Consider the following 19,904-nt stretch of genomic DNA (forward strand, 5'->3'; position numbering starts at 1 on the left):
CCTCCTGTGGTCCCAGGGCCGCCTTCTCCTGCCTCCCCCTCAGACGCCTGTGCTGGAGGCACCTGCTGCCCCACCTATGGATGTGGGGGTGCCCCAGGCTCACCTCCTTGGGTCCTCTCCCCCCACACTTGGTGCTGTCCCCACACGGAGCTCCTCTCCCAGCTCCAGCTGCCCCCACAGCAGACTCGGCACCAGGATGTCCGCGGGCAGTGTTCCCATGTTGTGCCCAAGGCAGAGCCCTTCATCCTCTCCAGAAACCTTCTGCTCTCACTAAGCAGCCCCTTTGTTCTTTGAGACACTCAGGCCAAAACTTCAGCGTCAGAAACACCACCCCCATTCTCTGTCCACTTTTACAAAATATTTAAGCCCACCACTCCTTGGCCACGTACCCCTGTCTGCCACTGGCTGAAGCCACTGCACCAAGGTTTCCAGCCCCCCTTGACGCCCTCCCACCTGCCCAGGCTTGTTCTACACCCAGCAGGCAAAAGGATTGCACTCTTCGCTCACCTCATTTGTAATAAGATCCAGAGGCTTCACTGTCCTTCGGAGGCCTGCGTGCAGTGGCCCCTGTGGGCCCTTCCCTCCTCATTGTCCACCTGATACTCCCACTCAGTCATGTGCTTGGCTGGCCCCCATTTCAACCCCATCTTTGCTCATGTCTTATTTTCTTGTCTATGATCTGTCTCCCTGCAGGAACCAAAGGTCCGCGGACCCTGGGCCTCATTTTCCTCCTGCGTCCCCAGCACATGGACTGATGACTAGGATGTGGTGGGTGTTCAGTAACATGAGTGATGAGTAAATGAGTTGATGTCCGGGACCTGGGATTGGAGACCTGGCCAGCTTCAACCTTGGGAGCCTGTGTCCCACTCCCGAGTCCTGAACTCCAACCTCTGCACTGGACAAATCTCTGCTCTTGGCCCCTGCCCCTGCCCAGCCACACAGGCCATCCAACTGCTTCCTCAGGAATCAAATCTTTGTACACGAAACCCCGCCTGCCCTCCGCGAAGACCCTCTTTTCCTCCATTCAAACCCCTTTTCTACCTCCCAGTGAAGCTCACTTAATGGTCCACGCATTCACTAACAAGGCCCTCGGCGCTGCAGCACTGCTGTGCCGGGGGGTGGGAAGCAGCTCTGCAAAAGGGCTCGTGTCAGACCAGCGCCGGTGCAAGATAGAGATCCACGCTTGACACCCTTTTCCACAGGGAGGTGGGTCTTCCTTGCTGCCCGTGGCTCGGCGCAACTGCTGGGGAGGGGCCTGCATCACGCAGCAGCGAAGTCCCTCATCGGTCAGGGCCTCACTGCGGGAGCAGGAGTATCTAAAAAAGGACCACAGAGTCCTCTGCTGTCTGTAAATAAATCTCTTACACTGTCTTTCTTCCCCGCGCACCGCCGGGCTCAGGCCCGCTTAGCGCAAACGGCTAGCTGAAGGCCTACTAGCCGGCGGCGGCGGTTTCCATGGAGACTCCGGGGCGTGGCTCCGATTGGCTAAGAGACCTCCAGCCCCGCCCCCTGAGTTCGGCAACGCGACAGGGGTCCCCAGCGGCGGAGATTTCCCCGGGGACTTCTGGGAAAAGGAACTGGCTAAGAACGGAAGCGGAAGTGGTCCGAGGCTTCCTGGGGGTCGTAGTTTGTCGTTGTGTATTGCGGGCGCGCTGACCCCATTCCACCGCCAGGGATCCGCCAGGCTGTTCCGGGTCGCGGGGAGGGTCTGGCTGTGACCCGGGGTCGCGTGAGATAAGTGCTGGCCGGAAAGGCGGCGCGAGCTGCAGCCTGGAGGGGAGCGGGCCCCAGCGCGGGGAGGGGACGGACGGAGGTGGAGGGGCCTCGGTTCAGGGGAGTCCGAACTGAGCCGGGGTTGCCTGCTGTGCTTGCAGCCCGTGACCCCGTTCCCCAGTGTTGTATCTTATCTTTTCTGTTGTTTGAGGACCCAGTCAGGGAGTCTGGAGACTCCGATTATATGCCTTATAAACTGATAGTGCTAGCGCTTTAAAATTTTCACAGTACTAAATTTAAGTGATGAGAGTATTGACTTTGTTGTGTATTTTCTTTTCTCATGAGCAAGATTCCAACTTTCTGAAACTACTTTCAGGCCAGGCAAGGGGCCGTGGGGATCCTGGGAGATAGGTCTCAAGAGGCCTCATCCAGATCAAGGATAAGTCTGTACGAGTGATTTAGGGGGAAATGTTTGGTCGAAGTGGAACCTCTAAAAAGTCCAGGAAGCTCTCCTTAACGCCTTACGTTCTGTTCTGCACTCAGAATGGGACCTATTCAAATATTACTCCTTTCTACATTGCTTTTCCAGGTGCTGGCTTTACTTCCCTTAGGAGCTTCTCTCCATGCGATAGCACCCTGCCGTTTCTTCTGGTTGCACGTTTTCTGGTATTGCTGTGCACCCCCTTCATTATTTGTATTTTGAGCAGTTACCTGTCCATTCTCCCCCATTATTAACCTGTATCTTTAGGTTAATCACATAACCTCTTCTAATGTCACATTTTTACATCATTAAAAAATATTTAATTTTTAGAAAGAGGGGAAGGGAGGGAGAAAGAGAGAGAACCATCAATGCGTGAAACATCCATCAGCTGCCTCCCACACGTCCCCTACTGGGGACCTGGCCCGCAACCCAGGCGTGTGCCCTGACTAGGAATCAAACCACGACCTTTTGGTTCCAGGGCTGGTGCTCAATCCACTGAGCCACAGCAGCCAGGGCCCATTTTTACATTTTTAAAGCATTTTTCCCCAGCTCTAAGTGTCTTTGTGGCATTAACTGTTGGACCATCCTCTGTCCTACCACTTCAGCCTCCACTTGTCTGTAGCCCATTGACGCTTACTTTCCCATATTACGAGACTTTATTCTGATACGCGTTACTTTCATTAAGTTTATTTTTCCTCGGTGCAGTTGCCTTATCCCAACAGAAAAAAGATATTTCTGTATTTTCAGTTCCTTTCAGATCTGAAAACCAGAGCATATACCAAAGAGAACACCATTAAAGTGTACTTTTGAGTGAGTTTCATCACTGCCATTATGGAAAGACTCAGAGGGGATGTGTCCCGAGGATTTTTTTTTTTTTTTTAAGAAGCCTGTGAATACACGGCCAAGGTAGAAAAGCAAAGAGATCCGTGGCTGGTGTGGCTCAATGGATTGAGTGCCGGCCGGCAAACTAAAAGGTCGCTGGTTTGATTCCCAGCCGGGGCACAGGCCTGGGTTGTGGGCCAGGTCCCCAGTTGGGGGTGCTTCAGAGGCAACAACACATTGCTGTTTCCTCTTCCTTCCTTTCCCGTCCTCTAAAAATAAATAAAACCTTTAAAAAAGTAAATAAATAATACTATTTGAAAATACTCCTGAAAGTAAACTAGTTGAAAAATTTAAAAAAAGATTGTTTAAAAAGCCGAGTTTTCAGAAATTTACGTTCATTATATAAAATACAGATAAACCAAAAGAAGTTACACGTGATCACACTTTCCAAAGATAAACCACTAATTTTTGAAATACTATATTTCGTATTATGTGTACATAAGCATATGATTTTTTTTTTTAACAAAAATGGCATCTGGTTGAATTTTTGTGGCCTTGTTTGTGTGTTGTGAGGACTTCAATAAATATAACCCACATTGTAATAATAATAACTTTGAGACAACTCAAGCACCCTCATTTGTGGAACTTGAGAAAACGCTCCAAGGGGAGGCGTGAGCCCCGTTGTCCTCATCAGGACACCAGTGTGAGCCTTAGGGTGAAACCTCACTTTGAGGATGCTCAGCATCCTCCAACCTCCGGGTCCGAACCCCGGAGCCAACAAACAATGACGGGGCCGGGAGGGAGAAGTGCAGAAATAAGGGTCTCGGGTGCTGCCCCGGCTACGCGGATGCTCCCAGCCCTGAGGCCCCGCCCCGAGGCCTATCCCCCGCCGAGCGACTCGCACTCCCGCTCCGGCTTCGATTTGGGCTCGTCTGCGGTGCGGCTTCCTGTCGCTGACCTTCGCCCTGCAGCGAGCCGGTACGTCACGGGCTGCGCCCAGCCCAAGATGGCAGCCCTCTTGTGCAGCCCGGGGCTGGGGCCACGGGTGAGTGGGCGGCGCGCGGGGGCCAGGCGGGTTGGGGGTGGCTGCCCCGGTCTCTGGGTCACGCTCTCCCGTCCACACACAGGTGCTTTCCTGGAGCCGCGTGCTGCCCTGTGCCTGGCGCGCCCTGCACATCTCCGCCGCGTGCGCCAAGGTGAGCCGTCCGAGGCTGGGGTGCTAGGGACGAGGGGCCGGGGGCGGGGTTACGGCACATCTCGCCGCCTAGGTCGGACGTGCGTACTTACGGCCGCTCTTTGCTCCTAGAATCGGGCGGCTCGGGTCCGAGTGGGAAAAGGGGACAAGCCGGTGACCTACGAAGAGGCGCACGCGCCTCACCACATCGCCCACCGCAAGGGGTGGCTGTCGCTGCACACAGGTGAGGGGACCCCAGACTCTCGGCTATTACTGTTCAACCCCGACACGATATGAGGTGTCCGAGGTTCATTCCCATCGGTAGTCGGTGTCCGAATCCGAATTCAGTTCCACAGGTGCAGAGAAGTGACCAGGCAGACAGGTCAGGAGTTTTGACCTGGGTTTGGAGGATCCAGAGCTGGCTCTTTGCGCGAGGAGCGAGGACCGCGTTCAGCCTCCTTGGAAGTTCTGTGCATTGATTCGAAACGGAAGTTGCTTTTGCTTTGCTGTCCGTCACCTGTGATTGATAGAGACGTCGAGTGGCTCAGAGCCCGCAGAAGCGGCGGGGACACGCGCGACAGTGCGCTGTGCACACTGCAGTTCCCGTGGAGGCAGGGATTTTTCTGTCTTCTGTGTTTGTGAAAGTGCCTACTCTTGACACTTGCTCGGTTTCTCAGACACAGGCACCTTCCCAGCTGAGGTTGAACAGGGCTCTGTGCTCTTTTTTAAGAAAAAGGTTATTTAGTCTTTAAATTTTTAAATTGAGCTTATTGGGGTGACGTGGGTTAGTGAAGGTACACAGGCCTCAGTGCACAGTCCTGTAAAACATCACCCGTTTAGTGTGACCGCTCACCACCCCGAGTCAGGTCTCATCCCGGGCTCTGCCCTCTTGTTTCAGCGCTTCCCGAGGTTTCTCAGTGCCACGTTTTCGCAGTTTGGTCGGTGACTCCGCTGCCGTAAAACGGCCGGGGACGCTGACCTGCTGGTCTAGGGTCCTGAGGGTGAGGAGGCCATGACGGCAGACTCTACAGAGAAAACGCGCAGGTCGGGTTGGCTGCCCCCAGGCCCGAGCCCTGGTGTGGCTGGGAGACTTCAGTGGTAACCGGCCGTGCAGTAGACAAGGCGTCTTTAGATGGAGACACACACGACGGGGTACACCCCGTGTTGATCTGTCGGCAACAGTAGTGCGACCAAAGGCTCGTGACCCTGTGTTCCCGCAGGCGCTGTGGCTGAGGGTTTGCTCCTCGGTTGCTCACAGTGGCGTTGCCGTGGAACAGGGCTCCTGTGAATTAACCACAGTCACCTGCGTCTTGCTCAGTGTGAGAGTTTTCAGCTTGGATGTTTGCTGCGCCCCTACGTAGAGGAATTGTTTAAAGGCTCTTGTCCCTTCACCCTCCCCAGAGTCTGGTTCTGAGGTTGGAGGTGGGTGTGGAGGCCCAGCGGAAACTCTGAGGGGTGCAGCGGGTGCAGGGTCCCCACTGGGAATTCACTGGGTGAGGCCATGGCCCTGGCTGGTGAGAGAGCTCATGCCCCAAACCTCGAAGGAGCTGGTGGCCTCGTCTCCAGCCTGCGGGGTGACCAGTGTGCTAAGGCAGACAAGACAGAGTGGGAAAGGGAGTGAGGGAGTGAGGTCATCTGAGTTCTGTGTCCTGGCCAAGGCCTCATGCTTTCCCTTTGTAAAACAAGGAGAGGGCGACAGTACCTAGTTGGGGAGTTTGATGAAATGATGCACTTTGAATTTTAAAGCGTTGCTCTTATTCCACTTACAGAAGAGAAGAGGCAGGGTTGGGGTGGAACTGGGTGCCCTGTGCTGTTATCGGGTGTTACCTCTGCAACTCTGGCCGATTCCGTGGTGCCCTTCTCTGTTCAGGTAACCTGGATGGGCAGGACCACGCTGCAGAGCGCACGGTGGAGGATGTTTTCCTTCGCAAGTTTATGCTGGGCACCTTCCCCGGCTGCCTGGCCGACCAGCTCGTCCTGAAGCGCCGGGCTAACCAGGTGGAGATCTGCGCGCTGGTCCTGAGGCAGCTGCCTGCACACAAGTTCTACTTCCTCGTGGGCTACAGCGAGACCCTGCTGTCCCACTTCTACAAGTGTCCCGTGCGTGTGCACCTCCAGACGGTGCCCTCGAAGGCTGTGTATAAGTACATCTAGGACGCTCACCTTTTTTGCATCAAGCTCTAGCGTGCAAAGCACAGAGACGTGTGGGAAGGGGGGAGGTGGAAATGGGGAAACACAGCCCTGCAGAGTCCCCAGACTCCACTTTCAGTGCTGCTGTGGAGTAGCGGACTGTCCCTGTTGTCCGGCTCCTCGGTCCGCCTTTACCCTTTAGGTAGAAGAACTCAGGGTTTCCCTGGGGGCGCTGGGGCCCCGGGAAGGGGCCACTTACCACGGCTGCCGTCGCAGCTTTCAGGTGTGTGGAAGGTGTTACTGGCTGCAGTCACATGGCTTTCACCCGGGTCTCTGGTACTCGTTCGTCGTGCATAACTGAAACTTTAATCCTGGACCAGCGCCTCCCACTCCCCTCCTCCTGCCCCGGGTGGCCAGCGCTCTGCTCTGCTGCTCTGTCGGCTGCTGTCGGCGCCGCGTGAAAGCGGGACCGCGCAGAGTCTCATTCTGGGTTGGGCTCATTCCACTTACCGTGCCGTCCTCGGTTTATCCACGTCCCAGGTGGAAGGACGTCCTTTATCGTGGCTGAGGGACATTCTGTCGTGTGTGCGCCACGTGTCAGTCCACGCCCTGATGGGCACGAAGGCCGCTCCCGTGTCCGGGCCGCTGTGAATAACGCTGACACGGACTCGCAGGTGTGCGTGTGTGTCTGTGCTGCTGATTCCACTTCTTCCGGGCGGACCCCCGAGGAGGACTGGCCGGGTCCCACGGTGGACCCAGTTTTGCTTTCTGAGGAGCCTCCAACCCGTCTGCCACAGGCTGCTCTAAACCACGTTCCTCCCTTTTCTCTGAAGGGAGCACAGCTGCGACTGGGGGAGATGGCAGTTGTCGCAGAGACCTGGCCCCCGTGTGATGTCACGGGGTTCTGGGCCAGTCCCGGCTTGTCCCACGACTGTCAGGTCACTTGTCTCTCATGTCGTAGTCACACCGAGTCATATCTGTTCTACAGTTTTTGCATTCTTCTTATTTCGGCATACGCTGTTACAAAAGCATAGTCCCATCCTAACGAGTGGTGTGCCAAGGTCCCAGCGTGTCCAGTACTTACTTAATTGGAGCAAACGGAGAATGCAGAACACGGGGAGAAAGGAGAGATGAGGAGAGGACAGAGAACACAGAAAACAGAAAAAATGCAAACAGAACGGAGACAACGTGGAAAACGGAGAGAACAAGCACCATACTCATGCATATTTTTAATAGGACATCACCCATTTTCTCTAGCTTTTCAGTTTGAGGCAATAGGTTTTTCTTAGTTGACTATTAATTTCTCTATTTTTTGAAAAGTAATTAATAAACATTGATGCACCATTATTAACTAAAATGTGTGTTTTATTCAGTTTACCGCATTCGAGGCTCAGTCCCAGTGCCGGTGCCTCTGTGTGTTAGAGCCCTGACGGGTCTCCCACCAGAGAGGCTGATGTTGACCGAGGGTCCCTGGTGACAGAGTGGGGTGGGGTGGTCTGAAATAAAACCAGGAGAAAGAAGTGGGGCCCGAGAAAGGGTCTCAACTCTGTGCCGATGAGGGAGACTATTCTCTAGGCTGGGGTGGGGGAAGCTGTCGGCAGTTCTCATGCTCCGGAACGGACAGGATCAGATCCCTAATTTTGAAAGATCAGGTGGTCACGGTGTGGAGGTTGGATTGGACGAGCCGGGACAGGAAGCAGAGGGAGCAGTGAGAGGGCTGCTGCGGGGTGCTGTGGGGTGGTGCTGGCCTGAGCTGAGGCGGAACCCGAGTTTGCGGAGGAGCAGGGGTGTGAGGACCAGAGAGAGGCTGTGGTCAGTGCTGCCCTGAGGAGGAAGCCAGGCCGGTGCAGGAGTGAGTGCCCCCGGGGAGCTGGGCTCTCTGGGCGCCAGTAGGAGAGTGCATTCTGCTGGAACGACACTATTTGCTAAACTCTTGATTTATTCAGCCCATAGAAGGTCAGAAGGGATACAGAAGGGAAGAGGGAGGGAGAGTGAGGCTGACCGCACGTTGGGCAGGAGCTAAACATCCCGCCTCCCTGAATCCTCCCAGCTGCCTAGAGGGGTCGGTTCCGCCATCTGGCTGAGGAGGAGACTGAGTTTCCACGGATTTGCCTGAAAGGGCACAGCTGGTGGGCGGTGGAGCCAGGAGTCAGCTCTGTGTGCTGCCACCTAGTGTGCAGCCAGTGAATAACACTTGAGGGCCTGTCCAGAAAAGTGATTCTCTGCTGTGACCTGGAGTCCACCTGGGGAGGAACACCTCACTGGTTCTCACCGACAAAGCACTTCTCTGCTGCCATCTCGTGTTCACCTTGGGAATAATACTCAAGTGCCGGTCATGGAGAAAAGCCCTTTTTTGTTCCCATCTAGTGTGCATGTTATAAGTAGCGCCACAGCGAAGCTCGTCAGGGAATGCACTCCTCCGCTGCCACCTAAGCTGCACCACTGATAGCAGCTCTTCTCCGAGGCCTTTGGGTTCCAGGACGTCGGCGTAGAAAGTCACTCATTGCTGCCATCTAGTGCTCACCTTTGAAATAACGTGAGTGTAGGTCACAATACAGTTTCTCAGCTGACGGCACCTGTGCCACCAGGATGTAGCAACGGGCTCTACCACTGTCTGGTGAGCATCTTGAAAGTTACGGGGCTGCGGTGCCCCCGAGGCCTGCTGGGGGCCAACCCTCAGGGGTCCGTATCCCCTCTTCCTAGAACTTCCACCTTTGCTCCCCCTCTGCCTCCTTATACCTAGGGCCCCTGTACCTGCCTGTGGTCCTTCTCTCTCCGTCACCATGCAGGCCAACCCTGCACCCCAACACTGGTTCTGAAGACCTCAGGCCGGGACACCCTGCACTCCACGTTAGCCTCACCCGGCCCAGGGGTCCCCACACTTCTCAGGCCCGCACCATCTCCCCAGCTGCCTGTGGCCCCTCTTTTCCCACCTGTGACTATACCCACAGGACTGGGATGTCACACCCCTCCCAAAAGCCACAGCCCCACAGCACAGTGCACACTCGTGTTCCCAGATCTCCCCCACGTCCCCAGCCCCACAGCCCTGCCCTCCACTGAGGCGCGAGGACAGGCTGTGCCTGCTCTCGGTCTGATTGGTGCCCGCGGTCTCTCCTCAGCGGCCCCTGGGGGCCCCCGTTCAGGCAGACCCTGCGAGGGAGCCCGTGCGCCGTCCAAGGCCAGGCTGCTGCGCACGGGGCCTGCAGGTCCTCACCAACCCCGACAGCTGGCAGTACCACAGCTGCGGGGGCTCCTTGCTGAATGCCCAGTGGGTGCTCAGCACTGCTCACCGCTTCAGGCTAAAAAGTACATGTGGGAACATGGGGAGGGGGCTCTTCTGAAGGCCTCTGGTCAGGGATATTCTCCTGGGGTCTCTGCAGAGTGTCCCTGGGGCTCTGGGCCTGGAGGCAACGAGACTGTGAGCACGCAGACCCTGACCCCTGCTGGGGGAGGCTCTGAGGGTTGCGTCCACAGCTGTGCACGGGGAGGACGGCCTGGCTCCCCCTGTGCCCACAGAAAAGCCCATGACTGGAGACTGGTTTTCGGAGCAAGGGAGATTGAGTACGGCAGCAACCAGCCAGTGAAGCCGCCTCTCCAGGAGAGATTTGTTGAGAAAATCATCCTTCACGAGAGCTACTCGCCCATCTTGGAGGCCAACGACATCGATGTCTTGAAGATCACCCCTCCCGTTGTCTGCGGCTCCCTCCTTGGACCAGCTGCCTGCCCCAGTTCTCAGCAGGCCCACCCCGAGTGTCCCAGTCCTGCTGGGTGACCAGCTGGGGATTCTTGAGGGAGAACGGTGAGTACAGGAGCCACTCCCGGGGGCACTGCGGGTCGTGCTCGGGGTGGACGTTGAGGTGGAACGGGAGTGGTGGAGGCCCGGCGGAGCAGCTGTCCTCGCACGGTGCCTGGACAGCTTCCATCACGGCCCGTTTCCAGCTGGAGAAGCCGCGGGTGGGAGCCGAGGGCCGGGTCACAGCCACTCCCGGGGAGGGCAGTGGGACAGGCACAGGGGTGACCTGGCATTTCGAGAGTGGGGTCAAGGCTGTCCGTCCTGGGGGCCTGGACCCCGGGAGCTGCATTCCGGAATTGGGGAGAAAAGCTCTAGGCGGGGTTTTGTAGCTGTAGGCCAGTCCTTTCCCTCTCTGGGCCTCAGTTTCTCCACCTGTGAGCTGAAGGGCCAGAGCCCAGTGCTTCTTTCCCCACCCCTGGCAGTCCTAGCCCCTCATGCACCCCACTCGCCACCACTGCTCCAGGGTGTGTCTGGACTGGCAGGGGCGTCCTGGGGGCAGCAGGGTCTGGCAGCAGGGCAGGACCACACCACGGTGGCCTCTACACGCAGAGGCGGTCGCCTGAGTTGTCACCCGGTCACGTCAGGGAAGTGAGGGTGTGAGTGACACTTAGTTCTCAGTGTCTCCAGTTACTTGGTAACAGAAAATTTACATTTCCGAATTAAAGGCAGTTCAGCCACTTGGCGTTTAAAATTCCCCCCTTTTTGGTAGTCCCCGAAGCCAGTTGTTTCAGGGTTCCTCCCTGACTTGTCCTCCGCTCCCTGAGGCTTGCTCTCAGTTTCTGGCAGGGCCACCACCTGATGCCCCAAGCAGGGCGACTCTGCAGACGCCCTTGCTTTCTCTGGCTTTGGCTGACCCACGACCTGCCTCCTGGCCAGGCGTCCGTCTCTGGCTGGCTGCGGCTGTCCGAGGCTCTGCCGTGGGCGCGCCTGTGTTCTGGTCCCGCCCCTCCACTAGGCCCGACTGGTCTGCTCCCCATCTGCCTGGCAACTGGTGTCCAAACACACCCACTAGGCTGTGTTCTGACTGAATGCTTTTTCCTTCCTGTGTTCCAAATCCTTGGTTTGAATCCCGGCTTCCTCCCCTCCATGGATGGTTCCCTGTAGATGTTTATTTCACTTTGTGTAAACTCCATTTCTTCCTTTACGTTGTTGCCATACTCAGTGAGTTCTTCGAGCATCCTGATCACCAGTGTTTTGAACTCTGCATCTGATAGGCTGGCTGTCTCTGTTTCGTTTAATTATTTTTCTGGGGTTTGGTTCCATTCTTTCATTTGGGCCACATTTCTTTGTCTTCTCAACTTGGCAGCCTCCCTGTGTTTGCGTCTGTGTACTAGGTGGAGCTGCTTTGGCCTCCTGTCTTAGTAGCGTGGACCAAAGGCACCTGCAAATTGTGTGGGGCAGAGCCTTAGGTTGTCTCCAGGGCAGGGCAGCCCGCTTCACCGCTTCCTGGCTTCTGTGAGGGGACAGCTTGGAGAGGGGACAGTGCCGCTGCCTGGCTTCTGGAGGTTTGCCCGGCACTGGCCCTGTGTGCAGTCACGTCACCCACTTCCCATGTGTGACTTGCGGTCGTCCAGCTGTTGCCCGGGTGCCGAATGCCAGAGTGGGTGGGTATGTGTAAGTCCCAAGTCCGTGCGGGTCCTTTAAGTGGAGTCTCCTGAAGATCGGGCAGTTTCTTCTGCTGCCCCACCCCCCACGGGTTTTTACAGCCAGAAGTTACGGGGCCTTATCTTCCTGGCGCTGGAACCCTGGGCTGTGCGGTCTGGTCGGGGGCTGGGATCCTTCGATCCTGAGGTGCCCCTCCCGATCTTTGTCCACCACACGTGAATGTGGGACCGCGCGTTCCGCCACCTCACCACACCACACCGGGTCTCCACCCCTCCTACCGGTCCCGATGGTGTGGCTTCTTCAGACCCTTGGCCGCTGGACTCCCACACGGCTCGATTTTCTGACGGATCTGGGTGCTGTTCGCTCTGAGGCCTGGTTGTGTCCGTAGTTGTGCGAGGAGACGAAGCGTGTTTACTGACGCCTCCGTCCCGATGGGAAGTCTGAGCCCTGGCGATCGTGGTTTCTTCCTTGATGGAATCTCTCTGATGCAACTAAAATGAAGATATGAAGACTCGAAGGGTCAAAGATGGGAAAGTCATTTCTACGTGTCCAGGAAGCCTTGCGTGTGCGAGGGGAGTGTAACTTCGGTTCGTTTGTCTTCTGAGGACTCTGAGCACCCTTCCTTCCTGCTGCCGTTGTCACTGGAAGTGGCCCTGCACCCCCACACCCTTGGTGGCCTTCGCCTGAGGTTGTGCCGGGACTGATGACCACAGGCGGGAGGTACTCTCAGAGCTTGTCTGAGTGGTTCTCTGGCAGAGCGGGAGGCCGGAAGAATCACTCTGAAATGCAGGAAGCAAGACAGAGCTTACTTTCTGCCGCAGGCGGACGGCTGGAGGTTTCCATTGTCTCTCAGCTGCCCGGCTGCCTGAGCATCTTACTTTCGTGCTGATCGAGGGTCCGAGGTGCTGCCCTGGGCACTCGGTGAATGAAATGGGACGAAGCTGGGAGCTGAGCTATTACTCAACAGCTTTTGTTCTTAACGCCGATGGGCACAGTTAATGTGGAATCGTCACTCAGGGCGTGGTTGTCCTCGCGTCCTGCAGTGTCGTGTTAACACAACTCAGGACAGACAGAGCAAGACCACGGAAAACCTGCCGGTGCCTCACGGACTTCGACGTGGGATCTGCACACTCGGCGTGAGATACGCTCTTACATTGACGTTCTGCAGTTGTTATATTGTTATGTTATGTTATGTTATATTAACAGGATGACTTGGTGGTTCGTTCATCTCAGTCTTCAGAGGTGTAGCTTGAGATCGGATTGAAGGAGCGGAAACCCCATTCGGCTGTTCAAATAGCTGGGGTTCAACCCACTGGAACGTTGCTCGTCAGTGAGGCTGAGACTGGGCCTCTCGAGCTTTAAAGTGACCCCGGTCCCACGTCACGCCCCGGTCTCTCTGTTCACTGTCCCTCCCTCCTCGGCCCTGGTGGTGTGAGTCTCTGCACTTCTGCTAACGTCTGTTCAGCTTTGAAAGGAGCCTGGTCCAGCCGCGACACCGCCAGAGACTGAGCGAACAAGCCGTTCCGCTTCTCTTTCTTGGGCTGCATCTGGAACCACTATTCGATAAGCACACGGACGTGACTCTGTGTCGGACACGGCGTGGGGCCACCGCCCCTGACGGCGGGCGGCTCTTGTCCCTGACCCCTTCCTGCACGTCAGCGCTGCCTGGCCTTGTCTCTGCACCTACGACCTGGTAATCCTCATTTCCTTAGGGACTCCTGACAGCAAAACCCTTTCATGGGCCTACTGGCCATTTGATACTTTGTTTTGTAATCGTTGCTCTATTAGAGTTGTCCCAATTTCCCCGCTGCTCTCCCCTGACTCACCCCCTGCTCCTACAGTCTATCCCGACTGCCTTTTTGAAGCGTTTTTAGTCTTGGGAAATGTTCCTTGTGTGCTTCAAAAGTGTGTGTGTTCTGCAGTTCTGGGTGAATGTTCTGTGAGTGCTAGTTGGCCCAGTGGGCTGACAGTGCTGTGTGTCTTCCAAGTCCTTCTGAGTTTTGGCAACGTCGTCCCTCCTTCCCTCTGCGCCCAGGAGCAATTCCCGGCTAATGGACTTCCTGAAATGCACTCCGGCCCGCTGCACCCGGACTGTGGGCCCTGCCAGCTCACGTGTGATGGATGGGCCTTACTGGGCACAGAGCATGGTCCAGCGGGCGAGGGGCATCAGGACCCAGGACCACGGCCGCCTCGGCGCCGGTCTCGGTGTCCAGACCGCTCGGCCGCCCGCCAGTGTGCCCTGCATGAGCAGCTCCGGCCCTGCTCGTTTTCTCGGGGTGGACAGGGGACCCGCCACCTCCATCGCTCTCCAGGCCACGACTCTGTTCAGCCTGTGCAGCCACAGTATTTAAATTCTCTCCTGGTCTTTCCGCCGTGGGGAACTTAACTGGCTTCACCCCGGGGTCTGGGTGAGTGCACCAGGTGGTGTGGGCACCAGTGTCTGTGGCTGCTGTCACAAATTGCCACCAACCAGGGGACTCAAACGACAGAAATCGAGTGCCCGTGGCTCTGTGTCGGAGGGTGGATGGGGTCTCCCGGGCTCGCGTGGCCCTGGACCCTGCTCCCCCCACCCCTTCCCTGACCCTGACCCTCCCGCCTCTCCTGTCCCAGCTTTACCGAGACAGGACTGACAGGCAGCACTGTGTGGGCCACCGTGGGCCATGTGACGATCTGACAGGCAGAAGTGCTGCGAAACGATGCCACAGCAGGGCCCTGAGCACCTGTCACCTCCCACCGTCACCATTTTTCTGTGGTGACAGCATTTAAGATCTACTCCCTTAGTGACCTTCCAGGGAGCTCCCGGGGTTGTTAACTACGTCACCACACAGAAGTCACCTGTAACTGCACATCTGTCCCAGCCGCGGGCCGCCCTCTCCCCTGCCCCCGCCCCCGGCAACCTCGTCTCCTTTCTGTCCCTGTGGGCCCGTGTTTTCAGCTTCCACACGTGAGTGAGATCGAGGTCAAGCAGTATGTCTTCCTCCGGCTCATCTCACTTAGCGCACCACCGTCGAGGGCCGTCCTCGGCTGTCCCCGACTGTCCCCGCTGCTACAAACGGCAGGGTTTCCTCCAGAACCGCCGCCTCACAACCACACGCACAGCGCACACCCCGTGTCCACTCCTTCGCCGCGGGCACGGGGCTGTGTCTGCGCCTTGGCTGCTGTGGATGATGCTGTGGTGAGGTATAATAATAATCACATTATTTTAGTTACATATAACTTAAATTAGCTAAAGCTTGGAAGAAAACATGAAGAAGTAAGATAATGTGAAGAGTTAGAAAAATTCTTTTTGTTAGTTGTAAGTTCATTAGTGACTAAATGAAGTAGTAACGGCGTTCTCAGCGTTCTCAATGAGCCAGGGCCTGGATGCGTGGTGCTCCAGTGCTCCGCAATCAGAAGTGTCCTGTAAGCGAGGGTGTGCCCCTTGTGGGTAATCTAAGGAACTTACAGTACGGCCCGTGTCCACATTTTCAACAGGGAAATTTAGGTGGTGAATTCTGGGAACTAAAAGGCTAAGATTGTTGATTCTTAGTTACACTGCAGAACAGCTATTAACAGCTATTAACGAGTGATGTACGGGCAATGAAAAGAAACAGTGACCCTCGGATGTGCGCTGTGGCGTATCACAGTGTGGTTCTGTCTCCTAAGGTGTCAGATCTTTTCTGCTTCCTGACTTTTTGAGGGTGTCTTGTCAGCCTAAGACACTCGCCAATCTTTGCAAGATGGCGAGCTTTTGTCGTTGTTGTTCTTTAGACCTCAGTCTGCATGCTGTCCGTGCAAAGAGAGAGGCATTTCAGATCTAGGGAGCGAAGTGACGTGTGGTTTCCAAGAGTCCTGGTGGCTCTTCATTGAGTTCCACACAGAGCAGGGCTTCTCATTCTCAGCACTGCTAAGCAGGAGAGGTAGCATACCAAGGCGGGGCAGGGGATGGGCACACGGGGACATGTCCCACCCAGTAATTCAGCAGTCCTCAGTGGGGTCAGGTAAGATTTTCAGAGATCACAAGAGAGACCAGCAGCTGGAGGGGAGCCTTTGAAAGTCTGTGTACTGTTTTCTCCATCTGGGAAAGGAAGCCTTTGAAAATGTATGTTAATCCCAAGGTCGGGAGAAGGGCTGGCAGAGGAAGCCTGCAGGCTTGCTGCAAGCATGCTTTCATGTTCTTTAGGCCTCAGTCTGCATGCTGTCTGTGCAAACCCCAGCAGGCCGGGCACTCAGACTAGCTGGGTGCAGGAGCGCAGGTTCCTGTCCAGTGCATTTCACAAATGACCCTGCTACCTCCCTTTCACTGTGCTTGTTGTCCCTTGCCTGAGCCCATTCTTTCGAGCAGGACAAGAACAGAGGAGGGGAAGCCCCCTAGCTCCCCTAAGTTGGGTCTTCCAGGTGATGGTACTACCGACCTTTTGGCCACAAAAGTCTTTCTCCAATGCAGAAAGAGGTTTTTCTGCATTGTAGGTGCTTATCAGCATCCATGACCTCTATTCTCTGCTGGCCAGCAACACCCTCCCTCCCCTCCGCCCTCATGACAATCTGAGTTGTGTCCCTGCTTCCCCTAATGTCCCCCCGGGGGCAAAACCACTTGTGCTTGACAACCACTGACCTTGATCGTTTGTGGAACCCGAATGATCTGGCCTTGGTACGCAGTATTTTTATTATACGCAGTATTTTTATTATCACTCAGTTTAAGTTACTTCTGGCTCCAATGGTGATTTGTTTTGGGGGGTTATTTAGAAGTGTACTTTATAACATCTAAATAAAAGGAGTTTCTAGTTACCTTCTGTTTCTGATTTCTAGATTATGTTATTAGCATTGAGAGCAAGTATCATACCTTATATAATTTCATTCAATGGAAATTTGTTGGAACTTGCTTTATGGCACAATATGGTTAATTTTTTTCAATGTGTGTTATTTATTTATTTTTTGCTCTTTCTAGTCTGAAACTATAACCTTGGGCATTTAGAGTTATACAAATGATGCTTACAGAGAAAAAAAACAAAATACCAAGACACCCAAGTGAGATGCTTGGCGGAGATAATCCACAGTCAGGGGTGTTGGCAGGGGCAGGGCTGGGAGCCGGGGGTCAGGGGCTGGGTGGCTCCTCACAGGCTCCTAGCTGACAGTCAGCTTCATCCACCCCAAGACCCAGAGTCCCGTCAGACATGGAGCACCGATCCTGCCAGCAGGGGCCGAACACCTGGCAGCCCTGGTCCCAGGTGCACCTCTGGCAGGAGGAGGAGGCAGCAGCTGCCAAGACCGTAGACCCTCAGGCCCTGCCTGTGGCCCTCAGCCCTGCAGGGCTGGGAGCAGAGCCAGAAGTCAGGCCTGGACTGTCTCCTGCTGCCAGTTCCTCCCCCCCCCCACCTCCCTGTCACAGCCCCTCTGACTGTGTTTCCAAGGGGAGCAAATTTCTCCATCCTGAGTCAGGCCTGTGCAATCTTCGGTAGGGCCCAGCTGGAATGCCCGACAGCCCCAGGTGAGACCCAGACATCCGCCCATCACCTTGGGGGCAGTGCTGGGTTTACTGCTCAGGACCAGATGTGCCTGCACATTTCCGTCACTGGGAATAAGGGCACAACCCCCTGCCGTTCTCTGTGTCCTGGCGTCTCTGTCTTGGGATCAAAGGACACAAACGGTGGCTCCATCCAGAGAGGGGAGGGCTTCCCAACTCTAACAAGCCCAGCAGTAGCAGCCTCCCAATTCAAAAGACACTGGCTCCCGTCCTCCTCCCTCCCGGTCTCTGGGACTGGACGAGTGTGATGCTGGAAGTGCAGGAGCCCCTGGCTACCAGGAGGACAAAACACAGGCCCAGGAAGACTGAGCGGAAGGACAGCCGAAGCTGTGTGCCTGGTGCTGCTGCCGGGCTGCCTGGCAGCCGGGCCTCTGGGCCTGGACCGTGTGCCGGAGCCACTGGCCAGTCGTGCTCTTGAACTATCTCGCGGACGTTTCCGGGCCTGTGGCTGCAGGCGTTTCTGCCTCGTAGATTTGAGTCCATGCAGGTGAAACGCGCAGCACACGCTGCTCAGTAACCTGGAACTGACGGTTCTTCCTCATCAGCCAAGGCCCTGAGCAGAGACCTGAGGACTTGGCTGGTCTGGCTGCTGTCGGGACAAGCACCCGCCACAGGGAGGCCCGCACGTCACGGCGGCTGGACCGTCACAGGAAGGATGCCTGTGCCCGTCCCCAACACCACTGTGCTGGGAACGTGTGGTAGGAGTCAGAGCCCCTCACCCGACCCCAGAGCAACCGCATCCGGACTTTGTCGTGGACTCTGCCCGCTGCCCTTGTTTCCCTGTTCGAGTCACTGCCCAGGCCAGACAGCTGCCCTTGCCCTGGGACAGAGGGTCGGTCGGTGTGTCCCAGGGAGGCCCAGAGGGTTCTAACGAGCCACCTGGATGAGGACCACGGGCCTGGGTGACATTGTGGCTCAACACAGTTCACGAGAACACATTTCACGGGATGTGCGCTGGCCTCTGCTGGACGCGGTCAGCCTGGAGATGGGGGAGGGTGGCTGTTGCTGTCAGTGAGTGTGAGTCTAGCTGTCACTGCAGAACTTAACTCGTCACCTTGGAGGCCGTCACCTTGAACCAGCAGGCTGTACATGGCCACGCTCTGCAGACAGACACGCGGTGGGGATCAGAGGCAGGTTTGGCTCGTCCACCCAGTGCCACCGAGAGCAGATGAGGAGCCCCACTTAGAAGGACCATCCTCTCCATTACACAACCAGCTTGGGGGCAAGGGCAAGAGACTCAGAATCCATCAGATTTCAGGCTGCAGTCACTCCTTGGAGCCTCCACTTCCAAACAAGGATGGTGGCTGCCAGCCACTGGCAGGTGGGCAGGAGGGGAGGGCAGACGCCGGGTAAACACCCAGCTCCCAGCACAAGGTGGTCTGAGACCGTGTGAACCTGTGCAAGCAAGGCTGACACAAAAGCTTAGCTTTGAGAGCTGCACACCATTTTCCCAACACAGATCAGCCTGGTTGTGTGAAGGAGGGACTGTACAAGGGCAGGGGTGACAGCATGTGGATTTGGGGGACACCTTGGAGGCTGGCAGCTACACTAGGAATGTGGTTTGCTGCTGAAGGGGAGGGAGAGGGAACAGACCTCTCTCTACTCATCTGGGATCACTAAGCCTTCTGGGAGAGCTCCAGGGTCTGTCCTGGTCTGGGGTCATGGTGACCATCACCTGGCAGTCTGTGGTCCCCTCCCCACTGTATGTCAGTGCAGCCCCTCTGGCAGCATCACACCAGGACTCTGCCCCTCTCCCATGCCCATGCTGAAAGCCACAGAATATTGAGTTTATGGTGTTCTCTCTGGGCTGCACTGGTGGGGGGGAGAAACAGGGAAGGGACACAAAACCCAAGACACACACCTTCCTTTAAAAAAGCAAAAAAGAAAATAGTGGATATTTATTACTGGAATCCACAGTTTATGTAGACACTCTTCACAAGCCTGGCACTGGGAGGACAGAAAGGTCATCGTCCAGGTCATGGGACTTGGGTGTCCCCCTTTGGGGAACCCACCCCAGCAGGAACAGGGTGGGTCGTGCTTAGGTCTCCCTCATGCAGGAGAGGGTGTGACGGGGTCCTCACTGATTGTTCGCCATCTCTCTGTATTGAACTTGGCTCTGGTTCTAAGAAAAGTGTGACCTCTGGGAGCTGTTAGCACCCTCGCTATGATTATGTGGATGGGGATGTTTACCCTGTTCTCACCCTGAGTCTTGCTGGACTCCCAGCCATTGGGTCCACGGGAATTTTGTGCTCTTGGGCCATTGTGGACATCATCTGGGAATGGGTGGCCAGGAATGACCAACATTGCGTATGTCCATCATCCCATCAGACTTCACTTCACAAACAAAAGCTTAAAGATGCAGTAAGTACTAATTTCGAGATGGTGTCAGTGGTGCAAGAAGCCCTGTGGGGCCCGGGTACGAGGAAAGTGCATCACAGAAGCTGCCGTGTGTGGGCTTCATGAACGCCATACGCAGATGGGGCGCACCTGTCACAGGAGAAACTCGGTTCTTCTTGCCGATGCAGTAAAGGATCACAGATCGGCAAGTGTACTAGCGTGCAAGCAGGGTGTGTTCATGATACACTCGCATGGACAAGGACAGGCCTTGCCGAGGTGGGGGTCAAAGGCAAGAGCACCAGGTCCTTCGTCCTGAGGACTCATATATTTGGTGGGATGGGGGTGA

The 19,904-nt window shown here is 56.0% G+C and overlaps 1 protein-coding gene across 1 annotated transcript; it reads left to right on the forward strand.

The window, feature by feature from the left end:
* Nucleotides 1–1,618: 1,618 nt before the first annotated feature.
* LOC112298742 (small ribosomal subunit protein uS3m) lies at nt 1,619–7,677 on the forward strand. The gene is made up of 4 exons (XM_053911778.2): nt 1,619–4,061; nt 4,144–4,212; nt 4,323–4,434; nt 6,061–7,677. Exons 1-4 carry the CDS (start codon nt 3,801–3,803, stop codon nt 6,342–6,344), a joined length of 726 nt encoding a protein of 241 aa, XP_053767753.1. The 5' UTR covers nt 1,619–3,800; the 3' UTR covers nt 6,345–7,677.
* The last annotated feature ends 12,227 nt before the right edge of the window (nt 7,678–19,904 follow it).

This window comes from Desmodus rotundus, chromosome 9, assembly GCF_022682495.2.
Source record: "Desmodus rotundus isolate HL8 chromosome 9, HLdesRot8A.1, whole genome shotgun sequence".
NCBI classification, from domain to species: Eukaryota; Metazoa; Chordata; class Mammalia; order Chiroptera; family Phyllostomidae; genus Desmodus; species Desmodus rotundus.

Bases quoted from the DNA above. Each gene is read 5' to 3' on its own strand.
- LOC112298742 (XM_053911778.2), top strand. From the start codon at position 3,801: ATGACGGGGCCGGGAGGGAGAAGTGCAGAAATAAGGGTCTCGGGTGCT. The intron at 4,062-4,143 runs GTGAGTGGGCGG...GTCCACACACAG, and splicing joins GCCCGGGGCTGGGGCCACGG to GTGCTTTCCTGGAGCCGCGT. The intron at 4,435-6,060 runs GTGAGGGGACCC...TTCTCTGTTCAG, and splicing joins GTGGCTGTCGCTGCACACAG to GTAACCTGGATGGGCAGGAC.